This window comes from Protopterus annectens, chromosome 17.part0 (genome assembly GCF_019279795.1).
Source record: "Protopterus annectens isolate FY-2018-M chromosome 17.part0, PAN1.0, whole genome shotgun sequence".
NCBI lineage: Eukaryota > Metazoa > Chordata > Ceratodontiformes > Protopteridae > Protopterus > Protopterus annectens.
The window spans coordinates 587,088,753-587,105,759 of NC_056751.1; the positions used below are offsets into that span (position 1 = coordinate 587,088,753).

The 17,007-nt window shown below is 37.0% G+C and overlaps 1 protein-coding gene across 1 annotated transcript in view; it reads right to left on the reverse strand.

The window, feature by feature from the left end:
- Positions 1-17,007, reverse strand: part of EPS8L1 (EPS8 like 1) — a 270,983-nt gene that overhangs the window by 95,096 nt on the left and 158,880 nt on the right. The window contains exon 6 of the mRNA XM_044059439.1: positions 7,246-7,370. Coding sequence (XP_043915374.1) covers positions 7,246-7,370 — 125 coding nt within the window. The remainder of the gene's footprint in view (positions 1-7,245; positions 7,371-17,007) is intronic.

Consider the following 17,007-nt stretch of genomic DNA (forward strand, 5'->3'; position numbering starts at 1 on the left):
ACAGAGTGAAGCCATAGGGTTAAGATGGTGGAAGGAGAAAAGGAAAGACAGAGTGAAGCCATAGGGTTAAGGTGGTGGAAGGAGAAAATAAAAGACAGAGTGAAGCCATAGGGTTAAGGTGGTGGAAGGAGAAAAGAAAAGACAGAGTGAAGCAAACAAATTTTAAACATGATGAAAGGGAAATAGAATCAAGTGTGCTACAGAGAACATGTAGACGTACATCTCAATGATTTGATGTCCTGGTGTCAGATGGATCAGGTAGGGAAGAAAAGGTAAATAAATGGAATGGCTTTAAGAAAACATTAAAGATTGCATCATGTGACTTTTATAGTCCATTTTAAATGTTATTCTCGGAAGCAATAAAGACATCTTATTTTTTATGGTTTAATGCAGAAAGTACTTTGATGTTTTGTTATTACAGCACATAATTAAGATTTGATGGTGTTGTGAATACTACATTACATACATGAGTTCATGAAGTAATATATTAGCAATTATGAAAGGTAAAGAAGAAGGCAGTTTGAATTGCATTTAAAAACAGAGAACAGAAATTGAGAGACCAAGGTGAAGAAGAAAAGCAAATAGTGCTGGACATGGCTGAAAGTTACGGAATGTTTAGGCTATTGAGCTCATCTTCCCCAGATAATAGACTACTCTGACATTTTATTGAAGGTATTTAATGAGCTGTGTTGGGACAGATGTTCACTGGAGGTTTTTGATGTTATATTGTATATGACGGGAAAAAAAAGGGTAAAGAAAGATTTATTCAATCTAAGACATTAATTATTGATGAATATTAATTAAAATGTGATGTAGCTTTAACAGCTATTTCTGTCATTTCTAACTGAGGAATAAGAAATATGGGATAAAGCGAAGGGATTTTTTTGAGACTTTACATATGCTGAGGGAAATGTTTTAGGTATGCATAAATAAAAGTAGAGATTAGTTGCATTGTTGGATATTTTTGCTCTGTAAAGTGTCCTACCTGTAAACTATCAACTTTATCATGACCATCTGGCCCACTCATCCCCCTCAGTGGCCAACAGCTTAATTAAGCATTTGTTCCCTTGCTGGTTAAGTGATGCTATAATCTAGGCAGTCATCAGGGTGTTTTTTTTTCTGTGTAGGTTTTAAACCCCAATCTCACTGGGTGGCTGACAGATTCAGCCCACAATGCTCAACCCAGTACATGTGTACTACTGCACATTCCTAGTTCCAGCTACAGTATGTGTGCATATCCCAATTATAACCTGATTACTGCTCATATGTACCATGCACTGGTAATACACCAAACTTCCTCTAGGTGTCACTACGGCAGTATTCCTAGCCTTTTCCCTCACCCGAGGAATGGCAAGCCAGTATTAACTACCCGATCACATCCTTCCCACGAGGTTCCTGCCACACTTATTGCTGCTAGTTAACCTCGGGCTGTCTGAGCTGCAGTTAGGGCTATTTCTTTCTTTGCCATGGTGATTGGGTAATGGCACAGTGGTTTAGAAGACATGAGCAGTACATCTTTTGCTGATATAAATGTCCAGCAGTAGAGTTTTAAAGTAAGAATGTACTTTTAGCCATATGTTATTCAGTTTGCATTTGAATATGACATATTGTTGGATCATACATGGTATATATCACAGACAGACTGATGATGATGTTTGCTTTGTTAAATACCATCTGTGTTTCATGTCCTACTTTCATATGGATTGGAATGGGATAACTTGATAATGGCTGAGTCTTCTATACGATATGTTATGTTTAATCTAAGAATCAAGATTGAAGGCAAACCATGTGCATGAAAATCACTGAGATGGTAAAAATGTTTTTTACAGCAATTTCATATATCAAGAAGAGTAATCCCCCTACTGTCTTTTAAGGGACTAACAACTTAAAAGTCTACTACGCCAACACTTGCAGCCTGTCTAAAAAGATAGAAGAATTGTTTGCTCTTATTGCTATTCAAAACATATTCCATTACTGCGACTGCTGAATCTTGGCAGTGTAATGAAATTTTTATACCAGCTTTTCAAACAAATTAAGTGTTTAAGGGGTTATGACCCTGGAGGTGGGGATGGGGGTTGTAATATATGTAGATTCTTCTTTGTCAAAATAATGGCTCCTAGCTGACAAAAATTAAGAAATGCTCTCTGATGAATTAGTAGGACTTAGTGGGAATGTGCTGGTATGCCTTTTGGCATGTTATAAAGGCTCTAGACTATCTCTTGTTGATTAGGCTGACTTTATTGCTGGGGTCTAAACTACATTTGGGAAATACAGTTACCTTGGGAAATTTTAATTTTCTAAACATTAACAGTCAGTTGGCACATATTCTACTGCAGTGGAAGGAGACTTTTTCGACTTAATTTCTATAAGGAGCATGGTGCAATTAATAGATTTTCTAATGAGGTAGAGTAACATTGTCATTTTGCTTATTACTAACATTTCAAACAGAATATCTGATACCAGTAGTCTTGACCCATGTTGTAATTCTGACTACTCAGCCTTTCAGTTTACAATAAGTTGCAATGCAGCTAGATCAAAAACATATTAAATATTAAGAAAAGAAGACAGCTACAACTGAGACTAGAATGGCCCTTGATAAGGTGTACTGGAAGTCCCTCTGTGAAGACAATTATATTACTGCTTAGATGTTATTTGAAAATTAAAATTATTTAGTAGTTGCTGATAACTGTGAGTATGAATTAACTTGTATTAGGAAATCTATCCTTTCACCCATGGAGGCACAAATCCCTTTACAAGGATTCTTAGAACAAGAGGAAAAATGTTTTGCATACATGAGACTTTTAATACCTACACTGGAAAAAAATGCTTTCAAAAAGGCTAGTAAACATTTTAAAACAGTACTAAAACCTGCCAGGCATACCTCTCAACTGCTGTGATTTAGGTATAGTGCTATGATTTTGGCCCTCACATTTAACCTTGCCCCTCCTAGAATTATAATGTCATAGGTTCATAAATTCATAATTATTTATTAGGCTAACAACCTGTACTGCCTTTGTAAGCCTATCCGTGCAATCTAACCCAATTGTGACCTTATGTATCATGGGTATGTTTTAGGAGGGGTATGTTAGGAAGTTTCTAGAGGTTATGTGGGGTGGGGTATATTAATTTGGCAATTATTGTCTGTCTGCCCCTGTCTATCAGAGAAATGAGGGTCAGACCCAGGTTGAATTTTCGATTTCCTATCCATTGGTCAAGGGTTTGCCTAAATAGTTTTAGGAATGGACTCTGCTTCACATGGATGGGAAGCCTGTTTCAGAGCATGGGGATCTTCGGAGACACACATCTTTCTCACCAACATGTTTTAATTTTGTCACAAGCAAAATTTAAATAATTGGATCTAATGATTCTGATGCTGTTCATTTACAGATGTGTAAAAGGTCCATCAGAACTGGATCTGAACATAGGCTCATACTTTAGTAAATACATAAATTAAGCCTATACAAAGATTCACTACCACTGCATAATACATTCTTCTATTGTGAAAAATAGGAAAGTGCTCCTCTTTCTGATCCTCTGTTTTGATTTTTAAAGTTCTGTCCTATGATTTTTAATGATCAGTGGTTGAGAGGTATCTGCCAGGACTCAGTATGAAGTGAAATTATCCAATGACAGCAACTGCAAAATGTTTTTCTTATGTAAACCTTTACAAACAAACTAATTATTAATCCATTCTGATGATTGTTCATAAAGGCAGGCTACTTTATGCAGGTGTTAAACTTGCAAATCTGTTTATTATCTATTTTGCAAATATTTGTAACAGAGTTTTTTTAAAGGAACAGATTTTTGGCCATAAATCTAATGAAACAATTGAAATCATGACAGATATGGTGCCTAAATCTTTGAACAAAATTAAGAGCAATTGTAGTCCAGGCCCTGATAATATTTTGAGTTGCTTTAGGAAAGAAACAATGAAATCTATTACTATGTCCATAACCATGCTGTTCAATCTTATGTTAATTACTGGTTCTGTTCCCAATAGCTGGAAGTGCGCAGATGATGTTCCTATCCACAAAGGAAGAGCTCTGGACAGGATTTCAAATTAGCATTAGAAGTGTTTTGGAAGATGCCTCCTCTGTTTATTACAGAACAGTGGCAATGCTGGCCCACTGGTTGTTCTGTATCAGCATGTTTTTTGTAAAGGAAGGTCTACTTTTACTGACAGTAGTCTACCTTATCTCTCACAAATGCACACTAGTCCTGCTAAGCCAGACAGTGACTGTTTAAACTGAGCAAATAACGAGAAAGGGTACTTTTATCCAGCCAACCACGACCCCCCACTCTGCAGTTATACCTGCCACATCTGATGGTTACGGAATATTATTTCACCTCTACACATACCTCTCAACTGTTCAGATTTTCACAGAATATCTAGATTTTTGCCTCATTTTTAATAAAATATGTGGTTTTCTGTCAAATCACTGAGTATTGAAGTGACTAAATAATGACATACATTTGAGTTTCAAACTTCATATCATTCACAAAATGCATGCTAACACAAATTCTGTGTTTCTAGCAACTTTCTAAGTTTATAAGAACAATATTTAAAAATCTGCCCCTATTTTTGGGTTTTGTTCCCTTATTATTTTAGGCTTTTTCCAGCTTTATTGCTAAGATGCTGAGAAGTGTGCTTCCATAGCCTACATAAAAACTTCACCACACTTCAAACTATTCCAGTCTATGTTGCTCCACACAAATCACAAAGCTGGAAGAATATTACAAAAACATCTGATTGATCACTCCAAGTATCATTATACAGTAATACTTCGCTCACCACACCATTCCTTCCATTTCAACCTAAGCATCCTGCAACATATCTGGCTGATCAACCTGCCAGCATTATTTTAAATTAATAACATTGCTCTCACCAGCACCTAGCACCACACCATTTTCTTTTTCAGAATGCCCCTGCAGTGCTTCTGTCCCTCGATGTTCAAATACTAAAACTTGTCTTTAAGGAAAAAAAAAAAAAAAAAAAAAAAAACTCCTTCAGGTGCCTTTGCCCTTTCATTTGAATGTTTGAGGTCTGTAATGTTGTGACCTTGCAGTGTTTAAGGTAAAGTTAAATAGGTAACTGAAGCTCCACCCCCTGGAGTGCTTCCTGTTCAGTGGGAGGATTTTTCTTTTCCTCTTGTAGGGGTGCTTTTTATTTCTTTTTAGAGAAAACAAACATTACATAAAAATAAATAAATAGGGAAAGAGCGCCCCTACAAATATGCAGTGGTACAGTGCCCTAGGCAGTTGCCTAATATGCCTATGCGTAAGGCCATCCCTGACTAAGCATCAAAGTGTTCTACAGTTTCCTGCCCTTGACTAATGGAGAGCTCCCTGAGCTAGAAGGTAGGTATGCCATGCATAGTTAGGAACAGGAGTGGCAGATTGAACTGTGGGTATGGAACTTTCATCATCAGGTTTCTTATGTAACGTAATGTATTTATTTATATGGTGGTGAAGGATATTATGTTGAGATTGCAGGTTATTTCTTAGGGATTTGGACAACTTCCAGAATGTTTTTGTTTACTCAAGGAGGGCTCTCTGTCTGTTTTATACAGTTAGCTTTATTAATAAGGCTGCATGTAATTTGTGAGATTGTGTTTTCTTTACTTCATTTTGGGGGGGGGGGTGGCTACCTTCCAATCTCTTCACCCAGTATCTCTTTGAACATTTGCCTAATATTTACCATAATCCAGAGACAAGAGGTTCCTTTTAGCATCTTTAACCTAAGGAGATGCCGCCAGTTTTGAAATTGCTCAACCAGAGGATATCAGGCATTTAACACACAGGGTAAAGATGAAGTGTGGCTAATGACCTTCATATTGTAGAACTGCTTCTATGTTCTTTGTGTAGCACCTGCAAGCTTTGGGAATATGAGAAAGTGTCAAGTCTCCAAACCTGACTCTGCTTTTGGGTTGTCATTGAAAGCAGAAGTTAAGAAATTAAAAAAATATTAGTTGAAATGAAATATACTACATAACTCTAGGTTAATGGAAGCAACAAGTAACAGAAAATAAAACAAAAATTTAACCAAGCTGAATTAATCACAAGGAGAGTTCACTTTATGACACTTAGTATTAGAGTACAGACAAACAAAATAAAATACTAATACCCTGCAGCGGTTTACCCTTTATTCTTCATGGAAGAGGGCCAGACATTACCTATTCAAAGAAATGGTGAGGATTATGCTAAAAGCAGTCCTCTTTAAAGAATTTTTACCCAAAGAATGGATTGTCTGGTGAGTGGGGATTGAAAACTATTAATTGCTCAATGAGGGGGGTGCTGCGAGTCTAGACAGTAATGCTATGTGAAAGGAGAGGATCCAAGAGGAAAGATGCTTTGGATAGGCTCATTTTAAACAGACTGTTTCTGGTATAGGAGGAACTAAGTTCTTTTCTCAGGGAAGACTAAGTAACAGTAACTGAACCCTATTGTCTGTGTCTCTTAAAGATGAAGGTTACTAATGGTACAACATAGTCACATCAGTAGAAACGTTTAATGCAGTAAAAGGGAGATTATAGATGACACAGTTGCCAGAAATCTGTCAGTAATGCTATTTGTAGAAGAGGTATTCTCTGATAAGGGACAAGCCAAGCTTTATTCCATGGGATGATGCAATGTTCCCATACTTCAAGTGGGGGCTGTAATCACCATTCATCAAGTATACAAGTTCTTCTAAAATTATATCTTGGTCCAGAAGGAAAGTATTTTAGGGACTAAATCCTTCTCTCAGTTCAGTAGCCAGATGCCATCTATAATGGAGAGTCATAACACATCAGTGTCTATGCTGTCTGTTCTCCCTAACATAAAATCTAAAAGCTGAAAAGACATCACGCTATTCCCATCCATTAAGCTAGATGCACGGAAAGCCATATTTGCTGCAGAATTTGAATTCAAGCTTCCCTTTAATTTTCACACACACACACACACACACACACACACACACACACACACACACACACACACACACACACAGACACACACACACACACACACACACACACAGACACACACAGACACACACACACACACACACACACACACACAATCCATCACCTTGGTGAATACTTCTGTATAAGACATTCTTAACTTTGCTGTCAGTCTTCACATATTTACCTTAAATCTGTCCAGTGGATGACAAATATTTGCATAACATTGCCAAAAGGTAATCTGTCATTACTTCCAACATAAGTTTTCTCATTTGCATGATAGGGCATTTAGCTCTATTCCTACCTGTAGGGTCCTCTTTGTTGTCCAATGGCTTGCCAAAGGGGTTGTAGGTGAAAGGTGCTTTGGGAGCAGGTTTGGAAGGCTGACGAGGTGAGTCGTTCAGTGCATTCATCTTCTTAGTGTTATTACTTCAAATTCAGAGTAACAAAAAAAAAATGCAATAAATTGCTCAGAAAGAAACTCCTGGTTACCAACAAATACTTTTCATGTAGCACTGACTCCTGCTATCTTCTAAAACTGCATTAAAAGTAGTAGAATTGCTATGGCAAACATTGACTCCAAGTATATTTTGATCTAATACTTTTTTAATTGTGTATGTAGTCCTGGGGGACTTTTCTAACATCCACTGCTTTTTTTAAATAAATGTTTCTTTCATATTTGGTAGTCTGTGGTGATCTGCATCTTTGACTTCTTACCTTGTCTTTCTTTCTTGTTTACTACCACCTTCATGAAACAATGGTATTTGCAACCACAGCCTATATTAAGAAGACAACCGACAGAGGTAATATGATAGCAGTACACTGGGGAACAGCAGCTTTTAACAAGACATATTTAATGGAGTTATGCTTCACTGGCCAGCATTTACTGAACTGGGGTATATTAAGGGAATTATGTCCTTTCACACAATATGGTACTGAAAGTCAGGCCACTGAAGTTAGAAGCTACAATTCTTCTAACTGAGACTAGTGACAGAACAAATGAGCATGGTTTGAATGTCAGAAGGACACTTAATCGATAAGCTGTAATCTACAGTTAGCTGCAGGCCGGTGTGGAGCACCATGCCAGCTGCAGGAGTTTTCCATGTGCTTGCCTAAGATTTGGGTAGTAGGATTACAAAGTGGCCTGTAAAATGGCATTGTTAATCTAGCATCAGTGTGATGGTTAGTGCAACTACAGCATCATTATCTGTAGCTGGGGATACTGAGGCATAGTCCCCCAACATGCCAGAGGGAATCTCCTTGCATATGTACATACATTAAGAATAAATGTTTGATACAGAGTTTTATGGACCACGGGCATCTATTGAATAGGTATTTTTCGAGTGTAGAGATTTACATTCACAGATGATTAAATGTTTTCGGCACAAATGTGCTTTGAAAAAAATGGTCCGAGTTAGACTTCTGCTTTTCCTTCCATTAAAAAGCTCAGTTTGCTTTTTGTCCACATAGTTAGCCTAAATCTTGTAAACAAGAGTAACTCAATTACTTTTGCAAAATGTGGGACTTAATAAAAATACACCCAGTAATAAAAAGTACCAAGACTTGATTGCCTATGTTTGTCAGCTCTGTGATCAATCAATATCTGGCTGATGTACATTTTGTAAGATGTGAACAACAACAAACTGAGAATTAACAACTTTAAGGAGTGCTACAGAGGTAAGATTAAGGCTGACCCATTTACCCACAAGAACTGCAATGATATATCTGACATTCTGCTTTTGTTATTGCTTTACATAAGTTTATAGTTTCATAAGGTCATAGGCAATTACCAGGCTGTTGATCTGTGAGGATCATTAGATACATAGCCTTTCATTCCCAAGGTAGTTTTTTAGCCCTTATATTTTGTATATGAATAACACATCAAGACCAGAGCAATGATGAGCTGAAACATTACTTGTTACCCCTTTCTTAATGGACATAGGTGCCAAGCCAGCGACAAATTTATGGTTTCCCATCCAGTCATCCAAATTTTGTTTGAATAGAGTAAAATAAGCAATTTGCTTTATGAGGAGTCCATAGGAGTGGTATACTCGCTGATAGAGTAATAACTATCCTGTTTATATTGCAAAAGAGACTAAGATCCCCTAATCAGGTGCTAACGTTATACTGGCCTTGCAAATGTGTAATAGGCCTGAAAGGATAGGGTCTGTTGAGGCCCTACAAGTGAGGCATAGGTAACGTTTTAGTAGCCTGTATAATACAGAGAAGAGGGTCAAAGTGGTCTGTATAGTTGTTATGATTTAGGCCATTGATTTTTAGTGACAAAGTCTTGTAGTCATTCCACTTGTGACAAGTATTTGGAGAGGTATATATCAAAAGGGGCATTATATTCAGTGATTGGTCTAATGGGAGATGAGTACAGTGCAATGATTACATCTCTGGACCTGGATGTCATACCTTTAGATATAAGCTGTGTGGTGAAAAAAGACTTCTTTACATTAGTGGATATGTGATGATTGAAGGACGGTTCATTGTCGAACATAGATTCCCAGATCCCTGGCTCTGGGATCAACATTCAGGAGTGTGTTGTCAATGTGATACTTACAAGGATGGTCCTTCTTGCTGAAGGATACTATTATATATTTCTTGGCATTGAGAGTTAGTCTGTGGTTTTTACACTAGTTATTTGTTTGGGAAAGGCCCTCTTGGAAGATGATGCTGTCATCTGGGGAGTTTATGATGGCAGGAACAAACAAGAGCCAGCAACAGGTTCCCAAAGGCTTTAATGAAGTAAAATAGTGTCAAAGACACAAACACTCTCCATAACCTCAAACTAGTTTCGGTGTAGTACCTTCTTCAGTGAGGATAACAGCCATAATAATTGCATAAGACATGCTCCTTATATATACATAAATAATTAATCAACTAATAACCAAATGGTTACCAATTAGTTACAAAATCAGATTTAAAAACATGCTTCACACTGAAACCTAACTAATAAGTAGGAATTCTTAAATGCACAAACAGTGCATGAATAATACAATTTAGACAAAAATATAAATGTGAATAACAATAATATAAAGCCCAGATGTGGTGTTAAATAACTAACAAATATATATATATTATTAATATATATGTGAAAATACATTACAAATGGTCATTCAAACCTGGAGAAAAAGAGCTCCCAGGTGAATGATCCAGTATTTCTCTTTCATACTTAGGACACTCTGCCAACCAGTCTGGTTGGACCTATTGCCCTGTACTTTATCAATGGCACAAAATATAAATTTAGCAGATGGATGCTTAACAGTATGTTGATATAGTGCATTACTAATTTTGTGAGTCCGAATGTCACTACGATGTTCTCCAATTCTAGTTCGGAGGGACCTTGAGGTTTTACCCACATAAAAAGCTTGACACTGACATATGGCTAAATAAATCACCCAGCATGTTGAACAATTGGCAAATATACGTATATCAAATATCTTACTAGTATTGGCACTAGAAAATTCCTTAGTTTTATTAATACTTAAACAGGAAGTGCAATGACCACACGGGAAAGTCCCCAACAGCTCATCACCAGAAAGGGTAAGTTGTCTGTATGTTGCACCTCCACTGTCCTGATGTTTATAATGAGAGAATAACGTGCCCAAAGTTTTGCCCCTCCTGTAAGAAATAGAACATTCGTCAGTCAAAATGTGATGAAGATGTTCATTAGCCAAAAGTATATTCCAATTGTTATTCAACACATTTCTGATCAATTGATGATTTTTCCCAAATGTGGTAATAAATCTAATGGTATCACCTTTATCAGTATCCCTGCTCTGATATTTTAAAAGATCTGATCTAGACTGCTGATCTGTCCACAACCTGGCACTGGATATGTCCCTCATAGAATAACCTCTATCAAGAAATCTATAATTTAAATCCTGGATGGCATCTTCATGATCCTGAGGAGATGAATTAATATGTTTAAGACGCAGATATTGTGATTTGGGGATGTTGCGGATGGTGTGGCGTGGGTGCATACTGGAAGAATGAAGAAGAGTATTAAATTGTGGATACTTCCTATGTATTTTAGTGCTTAGGGTATTGTCCTCATTCCGATATACCGTGACATCCAAAAAGTCAATGGTACACTTATGGTATGTTATAGAGAATTCAATACCCCAAACATTGCTGTTCAAATGTTCCACAAATTCCATCAAATAGTCAACATCCGCACGCCACACCATCCAACAATCATCAAGATAACGTCTCCAAATATCCATCTCCTCTAAGTAAATGTTGTGCAAAGGATCATAAATAAGACATTCCTCCAGGTATGCCATAAAGAGGTCAGCATATATGGGGCAAAGGAAGCCCCCATAGCTGTACCTCTAAGTTGCCAATAGCAGTCACCCTGGAAGAAAAAAACATTTTTATTCAAAACATGCTCTGACAAACATACCAGTAGCGTGTTAAATCCAGGTGGGTATAGATCAGATCTTTGAAGCCAATAATCTAACGCCTGTAGGCCAGCCCAATGAGGGATACTCGTATAAAGGGATTTCACGTCTAAAGTACACATTGTCCAATCTGGATCTAATTGTGTATCAACCACAATGTTGAGAAACTCCGTGGTGTCCTGTATACGAGCTCTGACCATAGGCAATAGTGGCTTAAGATATGATGTTAGAAAAACCGATATAGGTTCTGTAAGGGATCCATGACCGGACACAATAGGTCTCCCAGGAGGAGCACTGAGAGACTTGTGAATTTTGGGTAACAGATAAAGAATCTGCTTTTGTGGATCATCTACTTGAAGGTGACTGGCAGTTTTGGATGAAATAATACCTTCTTGTACTGCTTGTTGGATAAATACGTCAATGTCATGTTTAAACTGGGGTGTGGGATCTATCCTCATATGCTTATAGCATTGGGCATCAGACAACTGTCTTAATCCTTCTTGTACATAATAGTCATTGTTTAGGACAACCACCGCACCCCCCTTATCCGCCTGAATGATGACAATATTATGATTTTGTCTCAATTCAAACAAAGCTTCCCTCTCTGAAGGTGTGATATTGTCCTGAGCTATATTAATATTAAAGTTAGGAAAATGTAGGTCCCTCAAAACAGCTTGTTGGAAAATCCCAACGTTTTTATTCATTGGAGGCTGGAATGTTGATTTTTTAAATGTAAAATCAGTGGATCTTTGAGTGACCTGATTACTCTGATCCTGAAAGAAAATTTTTAAATTCAACTTCCTACAAAATTCAATAACATCAACCGATACAGAATAATGATCTGAGAAAAAACTTGGGACAAAACCCAATCCTTTATTAAGAACACAATGTTGTTCCTTAGTCAGTATATGATCAGACAAATTTAAGACATTGTCAAAAGGTTGAACTATTTGTTCAGCAATGCCTGAACTAACCCCGTCATAGAGTCTGTATTTGTATCTGCTCCTATGCTTCCTCCCCCCTCGGGATTTCCCAACATGTTTAAAGGGAACTTAGATTGATTTTTCTTTTTTACAGGGGATCTGACACTGGTGCCTCCCTCGCTATCAGTGTAGGATGACTCCTCTCCTGAGGTACTGGTGTAACTGGAATCATGATGTTTTAAAATTGACCTAGGTCTTTTCTTTGATTTACCCACATTTACCATTGGTCCCGCGTCCCTGAATCTAACAGTCCTTTGAACCTGAAATGGCTGACCTCTCTCATAATCCTGAATATCCCTGGAAAATTTTTTAAGTTTACGATCCTTCACCATATTATCATAAGCCGTAAGTTCCTTGGACAACCGCTCAACACAACTAGAATATTTATTACTGTCCTTATATTTTTGGCATTCCATACTTAGATCTTGAACTTCCTTGAGCAAAATATCTACAGTTCTTTCATAATAATCCAATAAAATCTTAACAAATACCATTGAACCCTTCCTTAGGGCATCATCCCATTCCTCTGTGAGTCTCTGTTCAGATCTTCCCACAAGAGGACGTAACTTGATACGAAGGCCTCTGGGTGCTAAGCCTTTATGAAAATAGGCCTTAAACAACCTTAAATGCCAAATATTGGCTCTTAGCCCTCTGAGTCCTTTGTCCAATCTACGGAATGCCAAATCACAACCCCCATCAGTATTTGGGTTGTTTATATATATATATTTGTTAGTTATTTAACACCACATCTGGGCTTTATATTATTGTTATTCACATTTATATTTTTGTCTAAATTGTATTATTCATGCACTGTTTGTGCATTTAAGAATTCCTACTTATTAGTTAGGTTTCAGTGTGAAGCATGTTTTTAAATCTGATTTTGTAACTAATTGGTAACCATTTGGTTATTAGTTGATTAATTATTTATGTATATATAAGGAGCATGTCTTATGCAATTATTATGGCTGTTATCCTCACTGAAGAAGGTACTACACCGAAACTAGTTTGAGGTTATGGAGAGTGTTTGTGTCTTTGACACTATTTTACTTCATTAAAGCCTTTGGGAACCTGTTGCTGGCTCTTGTTTGTTCCTGTTCTGCTGTTGGGCCGTGCAAGCTTGAACGTGCGTGGGTTAGTGTGTCACTGTGTGTTTTCCTCGCTGTTGGTGTTGGCTCCCTGGCTGTTGCTGAGATGACTCCTCTCCTTTGGAATTTGGACTTTCTCTTTACATGAAGTACATTTGGATTTATTCATGCTTCGGTTTTTGAAGGCTCAAGAGTGGTGACTTTTTCTATTACAGTTTGGACTTTTTTCTTATATTTTTAAGCGTTTGGCTTCCACCAAACCGCCACGTTTCTTATGCTCCGTAATTGTCATATGGGAGCATACAGTTTGTTGGCTGGTTTAATTCATATATTGTATATGAGTTTATTATAATTGTGGGGAACCATTACGTTTTTTAAGGCGTTTTTGTTTTTCACGCCATTGTTTATGGGACTAGTACTGTACGGGACTGGCAAAGTAGCATCACGGAATGTTTGCGGCAGGCATGGTTGGCTCGGTTTTCTAATAGATGTACATTTTTTGACTTTAATTTGGCGTGCTCTTATTTTTGTGAGGACACATTCAATAACTGTTTGCAGCAACGTTTTTCAGGATTGCTACGGTTCCATCGGTGGGCATTCCAGATACGAACTTGTTGAGGCCTACGCCAGGATGGCGCCTTATCTTTGATGGCGCATTATTTAACATATTTCTACTGGATTTTCCTTTCAGATTGGGACAATTTGTGCATTGGGTTGTGATTATACTGTCAGATGTGTCACAAGTATGATTCATGTGAACATTATGTTTATGCTTAACATGTTGTAATAATATATGTATGTTTTTCAATATTATTGCAATTGTGTATGGCAATTGAGTATTGCATGTTATGACCTTATTTCCTGGCCATAGGGGTAGGTATCGAATTATTTTTCGAGTTTATTTCCCAAGAAGGGTTTCACTTTCTAGACGTTTGGGGTCTAGGTGAGACACACATATTATCTATATTGATTGTTACGATATGCTTATGGCATATTTTTTGTGAATGGGTATAATATTGTGTGTGCTTGGAACATTATATGTCCTTTTTCAGGCTGGGGTATTGCTAATACGAACTTGCAGAGTCCGTCGCTATGATGGTGTTTGCTTTTGGATGTCATACTATTTAACGAATTTCTATTCGATCTATCCCAGATTGGTATTTTGTTAATTGGGCTGTGATTATACAGTCGGATGTCCTATTGGAGTCAGAAAGGTTATATGTGAATGTCATGTTTGGGCTTATATGCTCTAAGAATACATGTATTCTTCTCATATGTAATTGATATTCGGTATTATATGTTATGACCTTATTTTTTGTAATAGGGGTTGATATATAATCACTTTTCAGCCCAATTTTGTGGGGCTTGTTTTCAAGACACCGGGGGCTTTTGTGATAGTTCTATACAAATTGTACTTATTATTATAACAATATGTTAATATGATTGGTTGATTATTAGGTACAATATTGTGTGAGTTTTGTATATCACAAGTCCTTTAGGCCAGATACATGTACAATTTTTACAATGAAAATGTCTTTTATATCATATGGGCCTTGGTAAATTATGGTAATTATGTACAATTGTTATACAAGGACTACATAATAGGGTAATCATACATTATTATGGTATATGTGTGCTTAACCCTATGAGTTTGGGTATATTTGGTTATTTGATCACATTTATTGTGGTCATGCCCAGTATTTTATAGACATTTTCATTTTTGTAGTATTATGACTGTTTCTGGATAGGACTTTATTAATGTCAGCTATTATTAGTGATGGACTCCTATTGAGTTGAAAACATTTGGTTCAGCACATCCTTTTGCACTATTATTATTCTATGGCCATTTTAGTTATGGTATGGGAATATCTTTATGGAGTCATTTGATTTGGGCTCTTTTAAAGAACTTTTTTCTACGCTTTGAACTTATGTGTTTTGGCATATGTTAATGATTGCATTACATGCATTGTCTACTCTAGGTAGTGACAAATTTATATATTTTTTCTTATATTGTTTACACAAAAATTTTTTTGGACTTCATAATCACAATTGGACATCTTTTGAGCATGATATAAGGCATGTTCTATAGTTTAATCTTCTATTTCAGTGTACGGGGGATGACTCCATTCCATTTGGAACAGTATGTTCATGATATATACTAGGTCCAGGTAGATTATATTTATTCATTGTATCCGCGTCCCTTGAATTTTGTCTTTTTTTGGGTCTTACAATTGGGTTACTTCCTTGGATGACCGATCAATACATATTTTCTAATATGGATTTGGACCATATATTATCAGGGTTGTGTGCTGATAGGGAGGATATAGCCATTTTTGGCCTTGTGGAAGCCCCAAGCAACAACCTAAATATAAACAACCCAAATACTGATGGGGGTTGTGATTTGGCATTCCGTAGATTGGACAAAGGACTCAGAGGGCTAAGAGCCAATATTTGGCATTTAAGGTTGTTTAAGGCCTATTTTCATAAAGGCTTAGCACCCAGAGGCCTTCGTATCAAGTTACGTCCTCTTGTGGGAAGATCTGAACAGAGACTCACAGAGGAATGGGATGATGCCCTAAGGAAGGGTTCAATGGTATTTGTTAAGATTTTATTGGATTATTATGAAAGAACTGTAGATATTTTGCTCAAGGAAGTTCAAGATCTAAGTATGGAATGCCAACATAATAAGGACAGTAATAAATATTCTAGTTGTGTTGAGCGGTTGTCCAAGGAACTTACGGCTTATGATAATATGGTGAAGGATCGTAAACTTAAAAAATTTTCCAGGGATATTCAGGATTATGAGAGAGGTCAGCCATTTCAGGTTCAAAGGACTGTTAGATTCAGGGACGCGGGACCAATGGTAAATGTGGGTAAATCAAAGAAAAGACCTAGGTCAATTTTAAAACATCATGATTCCAGTTACACCAGTACCTCAGGAGAGGAGTCATCCTACACTGATAGCGAGGGAGGCACCAGTGTCAGATCCCCTGTAAAAAAGAAAAATCAATCTAAGTTCCCTTTAAACATGTTGGGAAATCCCGAGGGGGGAGGAAGCATAGGAGCAGATACAAATACAGACTCTATGACGGGGTTAGTTCAGGCATTGCTGAACAAATAGTTCAACCTTTTGACAATGTCTTAAATTTGTCTGATCATATACTGACTAAGGAACAACATTGTGTTCTTAATAAAGGATTGGGTTTTGTCCCAAGTTTTTTCTCAGATCATTATTCTGTATCGGTTGATGTTATTGAATTTTGTAGGAAGTTGAATTTAAAAATTTTCTTTCAGGATCAGAGTAATCAGGTCACTCAAAGATCCACTGATTTTACATTTAAAAAATCAACATTCCAGCCTCCAATGAATAAAAACGTTGGGATTTTCCAACAAGCTGTTTTGAGGGACCTACATTTTCCTAACTTTAATATTAATATAGCTCAGGACAATATCACACCTTCAGAGAGGGAAGCTTTGTTTGAATTGAGACAAAATCATAATATTGTCATCATTCAGGCGGATAAGGGGGGTGCGGTGGTTGTCCTAAACAATGACTATTATGTACAAGAAGGATTAAGACAGTTGTCTG